The following is an 18,720-nucleotide window of genomic DNA, read 5'->3' as shown; positions in this document are numbered from 1 at the left end:
CGGAAGGTCTCAACTTCGCCCACTTATTTCCCAAAATTTTGGTCAAAAAATCGCCCTGCGTCTAATATTGTCCTATATGCCGTCAAATACGGTATGTCATTTTGTCAGGTGGGAGAAGTTGCATGTCTTTTGATTTTTTGATGACTACATGAATGTTCCAATAGGAGGAGTAAAATATCGAAAAAATCAATATAAGTGTATATAAATGAAACAACTTGCACTGCTTACATATTTATTTGTGCAACAAATCTTTCCTAGGAATAGTGTGTTAAATATTTCATTGTTATACCAGTAGTTTGTCTTCAGTTACAAAATTTATGAATACAGTTTATTAATTTTAATGATTTTATATAGCAAATTAGTGAAGTTATTGTGTTAGTTGTTTTTATATAAATTTCAGAGGTTTTAAATATAATTAAACATAAATAAAAGGAAAAGTCAACAAACCTAAGTTTTATGCAAGTAAATATGTCAGTTTTAGTTAAATATTACATTTGGTGAAGTGACTGTAACTGTCCTCCAGTGGTCATTAATGATTTAACAACATTTTTCTGAAAAAAATTAAATTTGAAATCCAGCAGGATTCAGTTTCACAATTCTTGTTACTGGCAAATATTTTATTCAACTAAGCTACTTAAAATATCAATTTGATTCTAGTTTTAATTATTTGTTTTGCTTTCCTTCATGTTAATTTTAAAGTCATAACTTGTTTTCTAGTTGTGAAGGATTTTAGCCATTTGCGACAATGTAAGCTATTTATGCATCATCATCATTAAGCACCCTAATGCCACTAGTTGAAAAACTCCATTTTATAGTTATCTGATTAAGTTAAATTTGTTATTCTTTTAACAAATTATTATATTATTTGTTGTGCTTATCCTTCAGGAATCTTGGTATTTTGTGTTTTATATTCTCCTTGTGTTGTTTCCAAGTGAGATGCCCCTTCTTATTAGGTTCATTAGACCACCAGGATCAGATCTGAACAAAGTACTTTTGTCCTGCATGATGAGATGTCCAGTGTGTAGACTACCACTTGTTTCATGTGTGTTTGTGAACTTCTGGATGTTCTTTCTGTCACAGTTTAACCAGTATGTCTTCTGCACCTTATATGATAAGGATGTTGCATCCTGTTTACTTCTTGCCCTCTTCCTTCACTTTTCATAAAGACTAATTTCTTTTCTAGTCAGTGATGCATTACTTATACTGTATTTGAGATCTTTTTTTCAACCGAAATAGATTAATAGATACCATAAAATAAACATATCCTCCCATCTGGAGTTGGCTATGTGAAAGTAACTTAAATAAGATATATTATTCAGAAGATGTAGATAATCCATCATTGGTGAGTATATATGGGCACATAACATTAGAAAAGAAAATGCTATAGCTTATGAACCATCATTCAGAAATGGGATCATTTCATGAAGTATCAGTTTTATGTAGTCATTAAAGTATATGTAGTAGATAAAAGCAGGTCCAACAGTCAGTCAAAATGTGTAGATTTCTGTTAGTCCAGATATGAACATCAATTTGATTAAATTTTACTTTTAAAATGCTGATTTTATGTTTTAAAGCATGAATCTTGCTTTAATATTTAAAATATTTTTGTAAGTATGTCATCAAAATTGGTGCATTCTTAGTTATCAAGTTACACTTAGCACTTGTTATTTTAAACACTCGTGACTTTGTACACAGGTAATAGTTTTGTGAATTCTGCTTCAAATGTTTATCAGTCTAATCTACAATACAAATTTGTGCATGTGCTGCTTTATACATTAAAGAAGAATTCTTATATGTTCTTCCTACATATTTAGCTATTTGCATTCTAATGTGTATATGGCCATCATTTTAAAAGAACTGGATTTCAATTTGAGAAATAAGTGTTGAACATTACCAACATCTACATAAAGTATAATCTAAATAGAAATTAAAATAAAAAGACTATTCATATGTAGGTTTTCAGGCAGATATACAGTGGTACTTTAAAACTACCTTCATCATGAATTTGCTCTAAAATATAGTTGATTTTTTAGTCCTTTCTTAATTCATCAGATCTACAACCTTGTGAAAAACTTCAAAAAATTGAAATCATAATGATCATGAATTTCAGGTTCTACCCTTTGTTAGACTTCCACTTCTCAGCCCTTATTATCTTCATGATCATGTAGCAACTCTTCCTGCTGTCACTGAGTCACCAGAAGGAAAACGGATTTTGGATGAGGCCATATCCTACCACCTCATGCCTGATAGGAGAAAAGAGCAAAGTAATTTCCGTATGATACCAAGGAGATCCCAGGGTAATTTTGGTTCTAACACTGTAAACATTCTTTCTATAACAGTAATGTTCTCTTGTTAAAGTAATGACGGTGTAATAGATCTTCATGTACATTCTGTGATAATAACTTAAAGTGAAAGTGTGTTTTAAGCTAAATATTTAAGTTCTGTGGTAGAACCCAACAAGATTCAAGGCAGTCAGTAATCATTACTATGCATGTGAATGCTGTACAATAGAATGTCAGAAAGTACAAGTTAGATATTGTACTTGGGTATGTTGCCAGTTATTAAAGATTGATAAATCACAAAGTCAAAAATTAAAGTATAAAATGTAGCTAAAAATTAGAACCTCAGATGTCACAAGGGGATCACACAGCATATGTGTCTAAAAATTACATCAGTGTCTAAATGTGGATCGTTCATGTGTGTTATATGTTAGACCATTAAATATCACAAAGTACATAGATACTTTGTGTAAGCTGTGTACTAGAATGTCTTAGTGTAATTACCATGTGCATGTTTGTTATGAGATAGAGATAAATAGATAAAGGTTAATAAAAAAAACTTTCAGATATGTGTTGGAATTCAACTGTTGTAAGGCTATCATCTACTTACATATATCATGTCCAGACGAATTTGAAGAGATATGACAAAATTATAATACATAGGAGCTATGTAACATAGAACTTCTATAAATCATAAGGTAAGTGTAGTCATCTGGAAAATGATACAAGTGAAGTTGTGTGATAAGATAGAATTTTATAATAGGTATTACAATTATAATATACTTGTGTGCTGAAATCTGTTACTGGAAATAAGATATTACTGATTTAGTGACGTCATTGGCTGAAAAATTACAATTCTTACAGTGGGATTCATGTTGGTAGTTGTTGTCATTAGGAACCTACTTGGAACTGTGTACTTTTGTGTCTTTTTTTTTTCTTTAAGTCTTTGTTTTAGGAAAATATATCTAAATAAATAAATATTTTGTGATTATTAGGAGTTGTAGATATGGTGGTTCTTTCTGGAGGAGAAGATGACAAAGTGATGTTGAAAACAGTGGAATGTTTTGATCCTGGCCTAGTTGTTTGGCATAGTTTACAGTGCTTACCTTTTGCAGTAAGCAAACATGGCATGGTGGTGACAGGTAATTGATATACTATTTTGAAAAGTAATGAAATAATTATTTCATTGCCCAGTTTAACAAAATGTATGTCCGTAGAAGATTGTTTTAGAAATCTTGAATATAGATTTTTTCTCTCAAGGTCAGGTATCACTGTTGTATAGAAACTAAAGTGATAATTTCTTTGAAATTGTAAATGTAACATTTAATAGTATTATTGAAGCATACATGTATATAAAATTGAAAATATTAATTAAGATAAATGTTTTATTTTATTTTGTTACCAGGAAGCAATACCTTGTACGTGGCTGGAGGAGAGTGTCCTGATGGAGCTTTGAGCGATACGGTATGGAGGTATGACCCAGTGTGTAACCAGTGGGTGGAAGTGGAGCCAATGAATCAACATAGATCTGAATTAGGTACTCGCGTACCTTTTCAAACGACTGAGAGGTACACCTTTCAGTGCTTCTAGCATGTGCTGAACATTTCTGTAGGGGCAGCTACATCACATTTAATAGCACTCTTTGTTCAGAAGTGAATGAAAATTTGTATAACTCTCATAAATGTAAATTATTTGCAAATAGTTGGTTTCACAGCAAATATGTTTTAATATTTTAAAGATTTCACTACACTTAATACACTTCAATGTCAACATTAAAGTCACAGCTATTTTTATTATCTGTAAAAAGTTCAGTTTTTTGGTCATTTTTTATGTGCTGTTTTTCTTAACAAATAAGTTCTGGAGTGTAAGATTAAGAGGCTTGATTATGGCATTTCTTAAAAATAATATTTTGGGAATTATAAAGAATGGGTGTAAGTCTCGTATGTTATATGTCTAATCAGTATTTTTTTCATTTATCTGAAAATGTAATTTTTTTTTGTTTCAATTGAGAGCAACAATGGCTTTGTTAATATAATGTAAACTGAACTAAGCTTTGTGTAAGAAATGATTTAATTGAACAAAATTACATTTTACTGTATTAACTCGTGTATTGCTATCTAACAAATCACCAATTTATTGGAAATTTGGCAGAATTGTATATCTCACTTTAAATGTATAAAAAAATTTACTTAGGGAGTATAAATTTCTCCAGCTTTCATATATCAACCACTTAATTTCAAAAGATGTTTATAACCAGTTTGCCAGAAATGCAGTAATAGTATTAGAGTGAACTAATACTCTTTATAGCAACAAATATTAATAGATAGATGGTAATTCATACAAATGTTTTAGGTTTAGCAGTTTTGGATGGACACATGTATGCTGTCGGTGGTTGGGAATGGGAAACTAGGTTATCCAGTGTAGAACGTTATGACTTCATACAAGACAAGTGGAGGTTTGTGTCTCCTATGGCAGTTGCATTAACAAGCCCAGCAGTGATAGCACTTAAAGGTTTACTGTATGTAGCAGGTAGGTGCACATATTAGTATCTTTTATTGTAGTTATTACAGAAAAATAGTCAGAGTGAGGTTTACCTATGTTCTCTACATAAAATACAGTAGTAAAGTTTAGTTACAATTGCATGTGGAAAAAGAAGTTTGATTTTCTTGATAGCTGGTGATACTGATAAATATGGAGCATATTTCTTGTTGTGTTTATTGTACTTGTATTCATTTTGACATATGTATAATCACATATTATTTTTAGAGTTAGTGTATTATATACTAGCTGGAGTACCTGTTCCCTGGATGGAAGTTATATATATTCATGATTAATGAATGGTTATTTTAGGACATGAAAAGCTGCTTCTCTTATATGTAATTGTAAAGAAATGCAAAAATACCCATAAAAACTGCAAAACACAAAATGTGAAATCATAAATTTGCATGCATCTCTGCATGGACCCAACAAATCTTCATATCAAATGTGATATAGATCCATTAACAGGGGGTTAAGTAGTGGTAAAAAATGCAAAAACATGCATAAAAACTTCAAAACTGAAAATTTATATGTATCTCTCCATGGACCCAGTGAACCTCCATGCCAATTTTGGTGAAGATCTATCCACACCCTGCGAAGTAGTTACATGGACAGACAACAGACAGTACTATTATACTTATATAGATGTTTTTTATGGTTAGGGTACCCAAATGATGAATCAATGCATTTTTATCATTGTAAGTTTTGTTTTATTATGTTGCATACTCCTTCTTAAACCAGTATATAATTACTGGGTTAACCATATGTGGACGTGGTCAGTCCATTTAACTGACATCCATATCAGAGAATTAATGTCAACTATAATTTCAAATTTACTTGATGTATCTTCACAAAATTTTTAGACTTTTTAGGCTTGTACAGAATTTTCAGTAAAGTATTTTCACTAAAAATTTATCTCTGAATTTACTGAGTCACTCTAACTAGTCTGAGTGCAAAGTGTCATGTTAAGAATGAACATAATTATTTTCATCTTACAGTTTTTATATTTTGTGTGTATAACCCCTAAAACCTCCAAAATGGAAATCATAAGTTTTTTGTTAAAACTTTCTACTTCATCTCTTATTTTCTTTACCCTAACACTAACTGTAGCAAAATTAAAAGTTTAAAAATATGAAATAAATTTAAATTACTTTTTTTTTTTCTAGAATGAGTGTATATTGTAACAGATGGTTACACACTATTTGTTCTTACAGCCAAATCTAATAGACTTTTCAAATCTGGGATCATTTAGTTTTATTGCTTTACAATTGCACTTGGACAGTCTTAGATATATCAAAAACCCTTCAATGCAGCCAGACAGCTTTGTGTAAACAAACAATCAAGTTACTTTGTTAAATTACAACCATTCCTTGTGAAGTGCATGTGCTATTATGAAATATCACAATAAATTTGTTATTTAATTTTTTTAAAGTTAAGTTTTCTTATGTAACATAATAAATGTCTCATTTTTATATTATAGTTAATTTTATAAAAATGAATACAAAATCTGTATTAAAAAACAAGAAATTTAGTACTTACATTTGTATTCCTGCCATCAGCAGACAAAGCTTTGTAGGCTTACTTTTTAGTAAAAATATTGATGGTCCAAAATATTATTGATTTTATTTCAAGTATACAGTTTAAAACACAAAATATTATCATGCACAAACAACAGAATGTTCTAAAACTACTATAATTTAACTGTTTTTCTAACTAAGCTATAAGTGGGTTAAAAAATTTGTTAGCTGGTTGACCCAAACACCACGAAGGCAAACAATGAAACTGAAGTTACGTTCCCAAACCTGTTGCTTGAATGAACAAGCCTGATAATAAGTCTTATATAAAGCAGAACCTTCTGTTTCTATTAGAATATTTATTTATGAAGGACTGGATAAAATAGGAGGGGCATGGTGTGTGAGTTTGACTTTCTTGTTTATATTTCAGTAAAGAATGAAGTTTGGAGGCTATAACTGTGTATTGTGACATAGCAATATCTATAGTATAAATGTGTAATTGATGGCAAATTTAAAAGATCATACAGGAAAAGAATCTAAAATGGAAAATTTGGATTAAAGAAGCATCACATGATACAGAGAAGTGAAGATTGAGAGTTTATTTAATTATTGTCTTTTGAAATTAAGACATTAAAACTTAAATAATATAAGATTTCAATTCTAAACTACATTTTGATGCCAAGCTTATTAACATACATTGATGATTATGTTTTTTTAATTAAAGTTTGAATGTAACTCTTGTAAGAGGTCATAATGAGCACTTTGACCCTCATCTGTAAACATAGGGTTAACTTATAGTTTTGATCTATGTAGGTGGCTTATATTGCTCAGAAATTAATTATAATTGTCCTAATGTCATTTATAAAACTTTAACAGTATTTTAATTGTCCATATTTCAGAAAGGATATATAGTTTTTTCATGTAGTTCAACATCCGTTTGTAATAAAAATTATCCTGTTCATAGCCAGTTTATGACTGAGTAAACAGCTTATGATTACAACTGTTGGGATGTTGTTTCAGGTGGTTCTTCACAACAGAATGAAGATGGTGCCAGTCTTGTGCAAGCATATAATCCTACAAAAGATTCCTGGTCACTTGTGGCTCCACTACTTGCACCAAGATTTGGTGCTGGGATTTGTGTGCTCAATGGATTAATCTATGTAATAGGTATACATTTAAAGATAATGATATAGTCTAACCTTTCTATCTTCGCTTTAAAAAATTTCTGTACAACACAAAATAAGAATTCTGTTGCAGAATTAAACATTAAAGTCAGTTATGATTTTTGAACCATGGTTGAAAGTAAGTTTAAATGTGAGTAAAAAAAGATATTATGAAGTGTAATAAGTTAGAGTTTCCATATTAAAAAGTAATAGTAAAACAGTCTTGTTATTGCTAGATTTACCTAGTTAAAGGGTCATGATAGATAATAACTATAACTTTTGATTTGTTTACCATTCAAGAAATGCTCTGTTAGATTAACCTCTTTTCTGCCAATGTTCCCATGTTATAACAAGACAGGTTTTGACAAACAGGTGTTTTTCTTTTAAGTTTTGAGATTAGTTATTGATGTAATCTTAAATACCTAAGAGAAGTGTTTCATAGACTAAGTTTTTATCATGATTGATTGATTTTTGTAAAAGTTGTGATTCTATGAAAATGTGAACAGTTAGACTCACCAACTTGCCAACTGACATCCTTCTTGTAAATTAAAGTAAAACATATTTTGAAAAATGTATGCATTAGCTATAAAAAATCTAATCTTTTTGGGAAGAAAACTGTCATACATTTCAGTAATCCAACATGGGAACATCTGAAATTTGTATACAGAACGTTATTAGGACATAAGGGAATGAAGCTGCTTTATACATTCTGTAGTTTATCTTGTCACTAAAAATAATTATGTTGTTACTTGTAAGCCTAGAACTTAAAAGCTTATGTTGTCATTAAAACATAATTACATTGTTAATTAGTGGAAATAAATCAAGAAAAACCACTGTGTACCTGATTTAAATTCAAATTCATCCAATCACATGAGAATGGACAGTGAAGGAGAAAGGTGGTAATTTTGTTAGTAGTAGGTGTTTGTTATGCGAGTTTTAAGCTATCAGCCTTTAGTATGTTGTTTAAAAACCATTATGCATGCAGCCATTTTGGTAACTATTTGCACTTGTGTTTCTGAAATATTGTTAGCTTCTTTTTAATCAGACAGGCATACAAATGTACATATATAATATTTGAATAAAAAATACCATAAATTGTGAAAGTAAGCATGATTGCTCAAAGAGAGCTACGAGTGGTAGGAAACAAGTTGAAAATAATAAATATAGTTTATTTTTGATCTATGAAGTATATTCTAGTAGATTTTAACTCAGCTTTTTATATTTTAGATTTATTTGGTTGAAATGATTAAGTATGATTTTGAAACAAATTCCATAGATAACAAATATGATCACCCATAAATTCTCACAATTAATAAACACACATCTTAACTAATAATTTTAGACTTAGTCCTACATTGTACAAACACAGACAGGTCTAATTGAACTTGTCAAATTTATATACATATGTATAATGCACAGGACATATAACTCGGTAAAAAATGAACCATTAGTACTGTTGGGAGACTACAAGAATATTTTTGATGACTCTGAGATTAGGATAGAATATGAGTGAAATCAGTGATTCCAATTCCCCTAAAGCCAAATCTTCATATGTGCCCACTTAATCAGCAGATTACCCAACACCACCTGGAATAATTGGATCACATCTGAATGTCATGTAGACCATAAGTCAACACTAACTAATAGTAGGTTCACATCTATCATATTAACATAAAATATCACAGTATTATATTCAACATTTTAGAAAATATGAAAGCAGTACAACCCCTATTCAACAATTACAACCCTCTGGACAGCTCCTGTGTATAACTAAAAAAGTAAATAAAACCACCATTAATCTACATAATGTTTTATATCCATAACCCACCACACACACACACACACACACACACACACACACACAAAAGAAAAAGGAAAGAAAAATAAAAAAACATTCTTAAAAGAACCTGCATATCTTAAATCTTCTCTTATGTCATCACTTATTCAAATAATGAATAATCATAAATATAAACTGTATAATGGATATGAAATTAATAAAGAAATGTTTTGAAATGCACTAATGAAACATTTTGAAATACCCTCAATGACTATTTTTCATTTGCTATGAAACAGTTACACTGCAGTATAAGTTAATAACAGAGCACCACTAAGGCTACAGCCACTTTGCTACTTGTTTTGTTGCTTTATAAAAGAAACATTTACCACCAGTTTATTCAAGACACAGAATAGCTGTTATGCTAAATGTTACTTTAACAGAGTATCACAACAAGGATACTTAATGTACATTTAAATTAAATACTGTTCACAAAAAAGATCATGGAAATATGGCAAACTGCCTTGGGTACTTGTATACCCTGGTCTGAAAATGAGAAGAGTGGTTTGGTATAGAGAATTCAATAAACATATTTTTATATATCCTTCCCCCTAAGTGTATTTTATTAGATTTGTTTTTACAGACAAGAGATGCTCTATAACTTTTTTGATTTATGTGTAATTATGTGCTACAATTTTGGTGTTTTGAAATAACTTCCTTTATTTTTTCTTAAATTCAATAATAACCCTATGTCTAGAATGAATTGTAGGTAGTTTTGTAGTGGGTTATACAAATAAATTGTTGAATTACATAAATATATGTTTAGAATGATAGTAGATATTCCTTGATGACTGAGGTCAGGAGTTGTATTAGAAGAAGGGTGATTGCCAGCAAAAATCCAAAGTAAGCAGTTGCATTAGAATTCAGCTGTTATTTAGGATTATGATTTATGTTAAGAATATGCCTTTAGAAGACTACCTATGTGAACTATGTATGTATATGTGTATTTGTATGTTTATATTACTAATAACTATATATATATATAATAATAATAATTAAGTTGTCTAATTTCTCAATATGCCTGTGAGTCAACTGTACATTCTAAACTAATCCAATTTAAAGTCCAGTTCAGAAATAAATGAACTGTTATTTTTAGGTGGTTGTCAACCATCAGTAGGATACACCAACAGTGTAGAAAGTTTTGACTCTGAGAAGAACCAGTGGAAAATATGCCCACCAATGAAACAAAAGCGATATAGACCGGGGGTTACGACTTTACATGGAAAAATTTATGTTTGTGGTGGAGAGGATGGTTTTGACCAGTAAGTGTTAGGATATATTTTTGTGATTGATATGTCTCTAAACTAGTTTTAGACATAATATAATCTTTTTTTTGATGTGGAATACTGGTCAAATTAAAGTAGGAAAGTGGGAATTTTTTATTTATTTTTTGTAAATGTGTATGTTGCCAATACTGAAGGTATGTTTAATAGAAGTTTTAAAATAAATTTTTCATGTGCAAAATGCCTACTTTTGCAGGAATCTTAAAATATATTCTGTGACATCAAAAGTGTAAATACAGAATGATATCCTGCAAATTACCATAAAATGTGGGTAATCACTTTTTTTTTCTTATATTTTGTACTCTACAATTATTTTATAAACCAAATAAAATATAAAATTTAACGTTACACACTTGGACTTTAATTCTATGATGACAATAATTTATTCATATTTTTAGAAGAATGTATATTTTTTTAAGTATTTTATAAAATGTACAGCCAATGAACTAAAAGCAGGTAAAGCCAGAAGTACAAGTTGGTTATATAATTCCATAAGCATCATGGGAAAAAGAATAAAGTTGAACATTGAACTTTTAAAAACCTGTAAATGAAGCAAATTCAAGGATTGGTCATGCTAGTACCAATATTTTTATCACTTGGTTGAAAAACTGATTTTTAATCAACATAAATTCAAAGCTATAACTTTGTATTGAGTTTATCAGAATGTGAATTATAATGTTTCTATATTTATTAAGATTTACAGATTCATGTTCATGATTCAATTCTCAGAGTATAATTCAAATTAATTCACTGTACTCAGCAAGTTAAATATATAATCCTGCATATTTTCATCTGACAGTAGGCTCTTATAAAGAAAATGTGTACAGATTCAGATTTTATTGTTAATCATATTAATTTCAATAAATTTCAGTCTTAAAAGGTTTAATGTTGTTGAAAAAAAGAGTTCAGTTTTTTTTACTGTATATCTCTGTACACTATTAGTATATGTTATAAATAGTAATTATTTTTGTTCTCTTTTATTCTTTTAACAGGTATCATAAAACAATTGAATGTTACTGTCCTGAACAGAATCAGTGGAATATTGTTGCTGGTATGCAAACTCCACGAAGTTGGGTTGCTTGTGCAACATTAAGGGTAGGAGTATTTCGAACATTTTCTGTACTCATAAAAAATCATTTGTATTTACTGTTTAATTACTTTTACTAAAATATTTTATGGGAGATAATACAGGTTATATAGAAATTACTGACTTGTTTTTAATACAATTCACTAACAGTGGGGTCCACGTTTTGCATGGTGAAAAACTGGGTGAAATCACTCGTTTTATTTGTAGGATAAGTTTGGGAACTTAGCAGTAATTAATTGCAATATAGATGGTATTTTTTTTTTCCCCCTTTTTGCGATTTTTATGTCATTAGCGACTACATAACCAACAAAGTCACGGATTCATAAGCAGTTTGGTATGAAATAGTTTAGAAAAATGTTTAAAAGCCCAACTGATGAGTTGTGGTATTGAATGAAAAGGTTATTGGACAGTGACTTCAGGCAGCAAAAGACAGAATTGAAACGGTATTTGTTACACAGACCCCTAATTCTAAGCCATAATGGACAAATTAAGAATGTGGAAAAATCTGCAGCTTACTTATTTTTATAACAGTTTTTAGGCCTATTGGTTTTCCAATATTTCACTGCCTTTTAGCATTTAAACTATAAGCATGAAGAGAAAGTCACAAAGTAATATTAAACTCAGTAATATAATTTGTCTTTAATATACAATTCCTTTTGGTCATTGAGATTCTATTAAATTGATTTACTTAAATAAACAAAAAAATATTTTACATTAGAATTCAAGTGTTATTTCCTTTGCTTTTTGTTTTAGAGGTACTAATGATATAGTACTTATGTATTGTGACTTTACTGTTGTAGAGTTGGGATTTTTAGGCTCTAACATAGTGATTCTTTGTTTATCTGGGCTATTCTGAGAATGTGGAGTCTTTGTATGTGGCATTTTGGTTTTAAAAATATGGATGAATCTTAATATGTTTATAGCATCATCATAAATACTATATCAAACTTAATTAATTGTTAGTGATAAAATATTCTGTAGATAAATAGCACTTGTGGTCTTCTAGAATAGTAATAACATATATACAATATTGATTATTGCACAACAAAATCAGATTTATTATAATTGAGCAGAGCCATAAAAAGACTACAGGTTTTGGCATCATCAGGTGTAAGAGTTAAATATCGGTTACTGACACCTACATAACATTCAATTTACATAAACATACATTACATCCTCAGCCCTGTCTTGACCTCAGTTACACTATAACATTCAATTTACATAAACATACATTACATCCTCAGCCCTCTCTTGACCTCAGTTACACTACCATCCCTGAAAAGCTAACAAAATCAATTTACAGTATTTCATTTTTTCCACACCTGGTCCAAAATCTTTCTTTAAAAGAATATTTTTGTTCTTAATTTTTGCTAATTCTCTAATACGTAGTTCCTACATAAACTCAATCTGATTTATCAGTTTCACATCTTTCCACTCTATAACAAGACATGCTTGCCACATGTTCCATTAAAGCTAAATAACTTTACCCGCTGCATTTTTGTGTTCCTTAATTCTAAATTTCAGATTTCTATACATTTGGCCCATAAAAAATAGACAACAGACAAAGTAATTCTGTAAGTACCACATTTGTCAACTTGTTTTATTTTAGCTTTTACTTGTGTTAGGCAATTATTTAACTTACAATTTAAACCTTTTTTGTTGTTGTTACTTATTCTTGTTGACATACCTTGAACTTATGACAAGCAAACCCTCCTGTCATCAACTTTAGTAATTTCTTGTAACCTTGTAAATAGTGACTTTTAAATTTATTACTGTACTTATTTTACATATCACTAAATTCGGGGTCTTAGCCTTTTGTCATTAGCTACATGTTTTAAGAAACTTAAGTAACAACCATAACTACGGATTTTCAGTGCTCTGAATAATAGTGAGAATTTGATGTAGACTTCTCAGTAGCAGTGTATTCTTGCAAGGTCACTGAGTTGAAACAGATATTTATATACACCTCTGTATTGAAAATACTCTCATGATTACAACTAGCATAGCTGAAACAGTGAATTCACTGTTCACATACTTAAAAAAAAACAAAACAGAAGGGACATTTTATTTTTTGGTTTCAAAACCAATTATTGTATACACATGTCATTAATCATAAGTTTATTAAAAGTTTCTTAATGTACATCTTTGAGACCTCAAAAAATTAAACTGAGCCAACATGCAGGTGTGAAAAATACAGAATATATATTACATATGTAGCACTGATACTCATAAGATAAAAAAAATTATCAAGTTCAGAAATTTTTGTCTAGAGCATGTATAACACAGTAGTTTTGTGGGGAGGGTGAGATTATTTCAGTTAAATATACATAAATAACAAAAAAATATTCCACACCTTTCATGTAACAAATGAAGTTTGTAATCAGCTACTTTTAGACAATGATTTTGTTCAGAATCTTAACAATGGTTATGTTTTGTACTCTACCTTTTAGATTCTTTAAAGTCAGTATTAAAATGTTAATTTGGAGAGATTGAATCGAACGATATACAAAATTTAACGTTAAATGAAAGTCAAGAAACAGTTTTTTGAGTGAAATATTTTAGTTCTTAACTTTATAACAATATTTTGACCATTTGTGTGATCATCATCATCAGATAAACTGTTGTATGAAATATTGAGCGAGCATTTTGTTTCAGTTTAGAAAACATACGGAGTGACAACTGTGTTTTGATTTAAATTGGTTTTAGTCCACAAATAGTTAATGCTTCTTTTATTAATGTTGTTCTTGTTACATAATATTTCAAGTTGCTAATATTGATTTGTTTTGTGATTGTTATGTTTTTTGATCCTAATATTTATGTTGCACCATGTTGCCTATATAAGTGATACTGCACTGATACTTCTGCTATTGAAGTTGTCAGAATAAAACTTCTTAGATGATCTTTAATTTTAGTTCTCAGTTTTTGAATAAATTATAACTATTGTTGAGATTTCATTATTTTCATACTTGATTCCAAATTTTTATGTTTTTGGTAAGACACATATGTCTGAATTTGTGCATTTTATTTCCTTTTTTGTTATAAAGTTAAAAAATAAAAGAATCCACACAAAAAGCTGTGTCTCTGGACTTTTATTTAAAGTATACAGTTGATTTCCTCTCCTTATAACAAATGTTAACTTTGCATTTTTTCTCAACAGGTATCTGCTGTTACATCCGTACAGGAAGGATGAAGATTTTTTGTGTGTGTCAGACTTAATTTATAAGTAGAAATCTGAATTGAAGACTGTGTGCTTGTTTCCTTTTACTTGGAACATATGGAAAGTTCACTTACTTTTTCATAACAAGTGCTGTCTTCTATATATATTTACCGGACCAGCTTTATACATTTAAGTATACACTGTCATCTGTGGATTTCATGCATGCTCACCTTAATAGTTAGGTCTGATGTTTGTCCTACAGCACACATTGAACTGTGTTATCAGCTGAAAAAGTTCAGTCATTTCACTCATTTACAGTTAATTATTTACTATGATAATTTTAATAACAGCTAAGCTAAAAATCACAGACAGTTATTACATAAAATGTGTTGGAGATGAAGACAATAATTACAATTTGGCAGATGGTTTTCTTAACTATAGAAGTTAAGCTGTGAGGTTTACTGCTGATTGTGTAATATTTAAACAAATGATCATAGATTGTTATAAACATGGTTATTCTTAAAAGCAAATACGAAGATGTATTGTGTAAAAAAAAAAAAGACTTATAGGAATAAACATTTAAAAGGAAATGTACTTGAAAATGTAGAAAAGGTTTACTTCAAGTTAATCTCGCAGTAATTTCCAAAGAAACAATACCATTTATAGTTCACCAAAGATACATGACTTGCTGAATGGAAACTGTAACAGTAGTTTCTCACTGCTTGATAAGTTATAATTTGTAAATTAAATGCTATAGTAACTACTTGAGTTACAGGATATAGATATGAAGATGTGACAAAGTTATACATTAAAAAACTAGTACTGAATGGATATTGTAATTACCCTTCTGACTAAGGAGTAGAGCTGGACAATTTAAACAATTACATCAATTAGTGTCAGGTAAACTAACTGATTATTACCATTTTCAATCATTCCAACAATCAATCAGTGATTTAAAATTACGATTGCATTGATTGTCACAAAAATAATCAACAAACCCGAAATTAGTTTCCGATTATTACTATTTTTGATAATTCAAACTACCAAGTAATCAAAATATTGCTATTATCTTTTGTTTGTTGTTAAGTGATAAAGCTTCTTAATGGGTTATCTGTACTCTGCCCAATCTTACTTCAACTTTGTTCAGCTTTGGTAAATTGTGTTGGGGGAGAGGTCAAAGCTACTAAGACTATCTGTCACTAATTTTGAACTGCTGACTAGAGGAAAGGTATCTGGCAAGCACCCACTGCTAACTTTTACTTTTTTTTTTTGCTTGTACATACTATAGTTTCAGAAACACTGAAATAATCAATTAATTGATTGTTACTGATGAATGTGGCAGTAGATCAATTGATTAGGAAGTACCACTAATTGCCCAGCTCTACAAAGAAGACTTTCTTGATTGTTTGAAATGATTGATTCTCATGATTTAGTTTCAAAAATAACAATAGGACTTTCATAAAAGATTTATGTAACTATAAATCACATTGGCATAGAACTAAAAGCTTTTTTTTTGAATTGCAAAGAAAAATCTTTATAACATTTAATGTTATAACTTGGAAAGATGGCAAAATTATCACTAGCAAAAGGAAATGAGACTAAAATTTTAACATATTTTTCCTTTATTGGTGAAAGGGTGTTATGAACACCACAAATTATTTTAAATTTTCATTATTGTAAGATTAGCAAAAAATAATGTGAAACACACAACTACATCGCACCTATTTATTAGTTATAAAACATCAGACCACACACTACCAGACTTTTCTCTTTCTGTTTATCTGCTAAGAACAGCTAGTCAACTTGTACAGATATCTAGGCAGGAATGGAAAAACAAGTTCAAGTTTTGTTTTATATGCTTCTTTTCTTCACAAAATAGTGACTTGGATTATATTATTTGTTAACCTTTTTTCTAGTGGAATATAGCATGAAAGATAATTGTATCTTGAAGGCATTTATGAACTACCCCCACTCTTAAGTCACATGCTTAATAAAAAACCTGAGGATAACTTGATATGGATTTTATTAAAAGTTGGTCAAAATTTTTCTCAATAATAAAATCATTAACAACAATTGGTATTATTATGGTAATTACAAAAAACATTGAGATATTTTCAAAGTACTAATAATTGAAAAATAATTAGTTCATGCAATGTTCCATCAATCATATGAATAGGGAGGAAGTTTGCTGCCTTTTTCCAGCTTCATTAGTAATTCAAACTTAGCCTTAAATAGTTTAAAAATAGGTGCAAGTAGTGATTGTATGTTAACCTTTTCAATTAATGTTATCTGCCTAAATCAAGTAAACATAAAGAAATACCTAAATTTGTTTCTTTCAATCTATAAATTATATGGTAGGTGTACAGCACTATAAAAATGCAAACAACTATGGCTAGGTGTATTCTTCTGTGTGTGTGTGTGTACAGAATTAAAGAATATGACAACTATACGGTGAGATGTAGACTCCCCTGTGTATACAGCACACTAAAAATATGACAACTATACGATGAGATGTAGACTCCCCTGTGTATATAGCACACTAAAAATATCACAACTATACGGTGAGATGTAGACTCCCCTGTGTATATAGCACACTAAAAATTTGACAACTATATAGTGAGATGTAGACTCCCCTGTGTATACAGCACACTAAAAATATGACAACTATACGATGAAATGTAGACTCCCCTGTGTATATAGCACACTAAAAATATGACAACTATACGGTGAGATGTAGACTCCCCTGTGTATATATTACACTAAAAATATGACAACTATATAGTGAGGTGTGAGCTTCATTGCATGTACTACGCACAAAAATATGACAATTATATAGCAAGATGTGTAAACTTCTCTGCACATATAGCACACTAAAAATGTGAACTATATGGTGTGATTTAAACTTCTTTGCATGTACAGCACAAAAAATGTGACATCTATATGGTGAGATGTATTTTGATACTGGAACAACAAATTAAAACCAAGATTGCATTATTTTACTTTTTAGTACAACTTTAATAAAACACTATAAGAACTTGAAATTTTTTGTAGCTATATAATGCTAAAACAATATCTATATATTTGTGACGATAAAAACTTCCACCAGAAGTAAAACTTATTTCATTTATTTTAATATGAAATTTTACCTTATTTTATTATGACCTATTAACAATAATTCAATGGTATTGTAACATAAGAACATAGGTGCTGTACAACCTTCATAAATCACAATCTTATTGGTACAAGAATCAGCTTAAACAAATTTATTCTCATCCTTAATTGACTGAATTACATGAACTAATAAAAAAGATGGTCTGTACAAGGCAGTTATTATTCCATCTCATTAATCTACCATATACAGCCATGCTTTCTTTTTACAGGAATACAATTGCTTTCAGCAAAACTAGGTTCTACTTGATTGTTTATTTTTAGAGAAAAGTCATATTGGGCTATCTGCTGTGTCCACTGCAGGGAATCAAACCCTGGATTCTAGCATTGTAAATCCATAAACTTACCACTGTCCCACTGGGGGACATTCTCTTTTGACGTATAAGGCATTCTATTATTTCATTAGAAAGTGAAATTTGTACTTAAAACAGCCTTAGAGGAGTTAAAACATTTGATTAGTCTGGTATGATTATCTTTCACAGAAGTAATACAAACCACTTGCATATAGTATTTGAAATAATTTAATTTTTTCTCACTCTATATATACACCTGGAAAAAAGTTAAGCACCCCCGTGTTTTTTCAAGTGATTCAGATTCGACGTTCTTGTGACTGATTATAAATTACCATTCAATCTAAACGTGTTTATCAAACGAAATTATGCATTATTGGGCACAAGAAAACAAGATTATCACCGTA

The 18,720-nt window shown here is 29.8% G+C and overlaps 1 protein-coding gene across 5 annotated transcripts in view; it reads left to right on the top strand.

The window, feature by feature from the left end:
• LOC106461665 (kelch-like protein 18) overlaps positions 1-15,415 on the top strand; it is a 37,711-nt gene extending 22,296 nt beyond the window's left edge. For all 5 annotated transcript variants that reach the window (XM_013921509.2, XM_022388673.1, XM_022388672.1 and 2 more), the window contains 8 exons: positions 2,111-2,297; positions 3,275-3,421; positions 3,685-3,816; positions 4,632-4,808; positions 7,352-7,498; positions 10,425-10,590; positions 11,604-11,706; positions 14,856-15,415. In XM_013921509.2, coding sequence (XP_013776963.1) covers positions 2,111-2,297; positions 3,275-3,421; positions 3,685-3,816; positions 4,632-4,808; positions 7,352-7,498; positions 10,425-10,590; positions 11,604-11,706; positions 14,856-14,888 — 1,092 coding nt within the window. In that variant the 3' untranslated portion in view covers positions 14,889-15,415. The remainder of the gene's footprint in view (positions 1-2,110; positions 2,298-3,274; positions 3,422-3,684; positions 3,817-4,631; positions 4,809-7,351; positions 7,499-10,424; positions 10,591-11,603; positions 11,707-14,855) is intronic.
• The last annotated feature ends 3,305 nt before the right edge of the window (positions 15,416-18,720 follow it).

Source organism: Limulus polyphemus, unplaced genomic scaffold (genome assembly GCF_000517525.1).
Source record: "Limulus polyphemus unplaced genomic scaffold, Limulus_polyphemus-2.1.2 Scaffold1007, whole genome shotgun sequence".
NCBI lineage: Eukaryota > Metazoa > Arthropoda > Merostomata > Xiphosura > Limulidae > Limulus > Limulus polyphemus.
The sequence above is the reverse complement of the archived record's forward strand: the minus strand, read 5'-3'. Positions and strand labels throughout refer to the sequence as shown.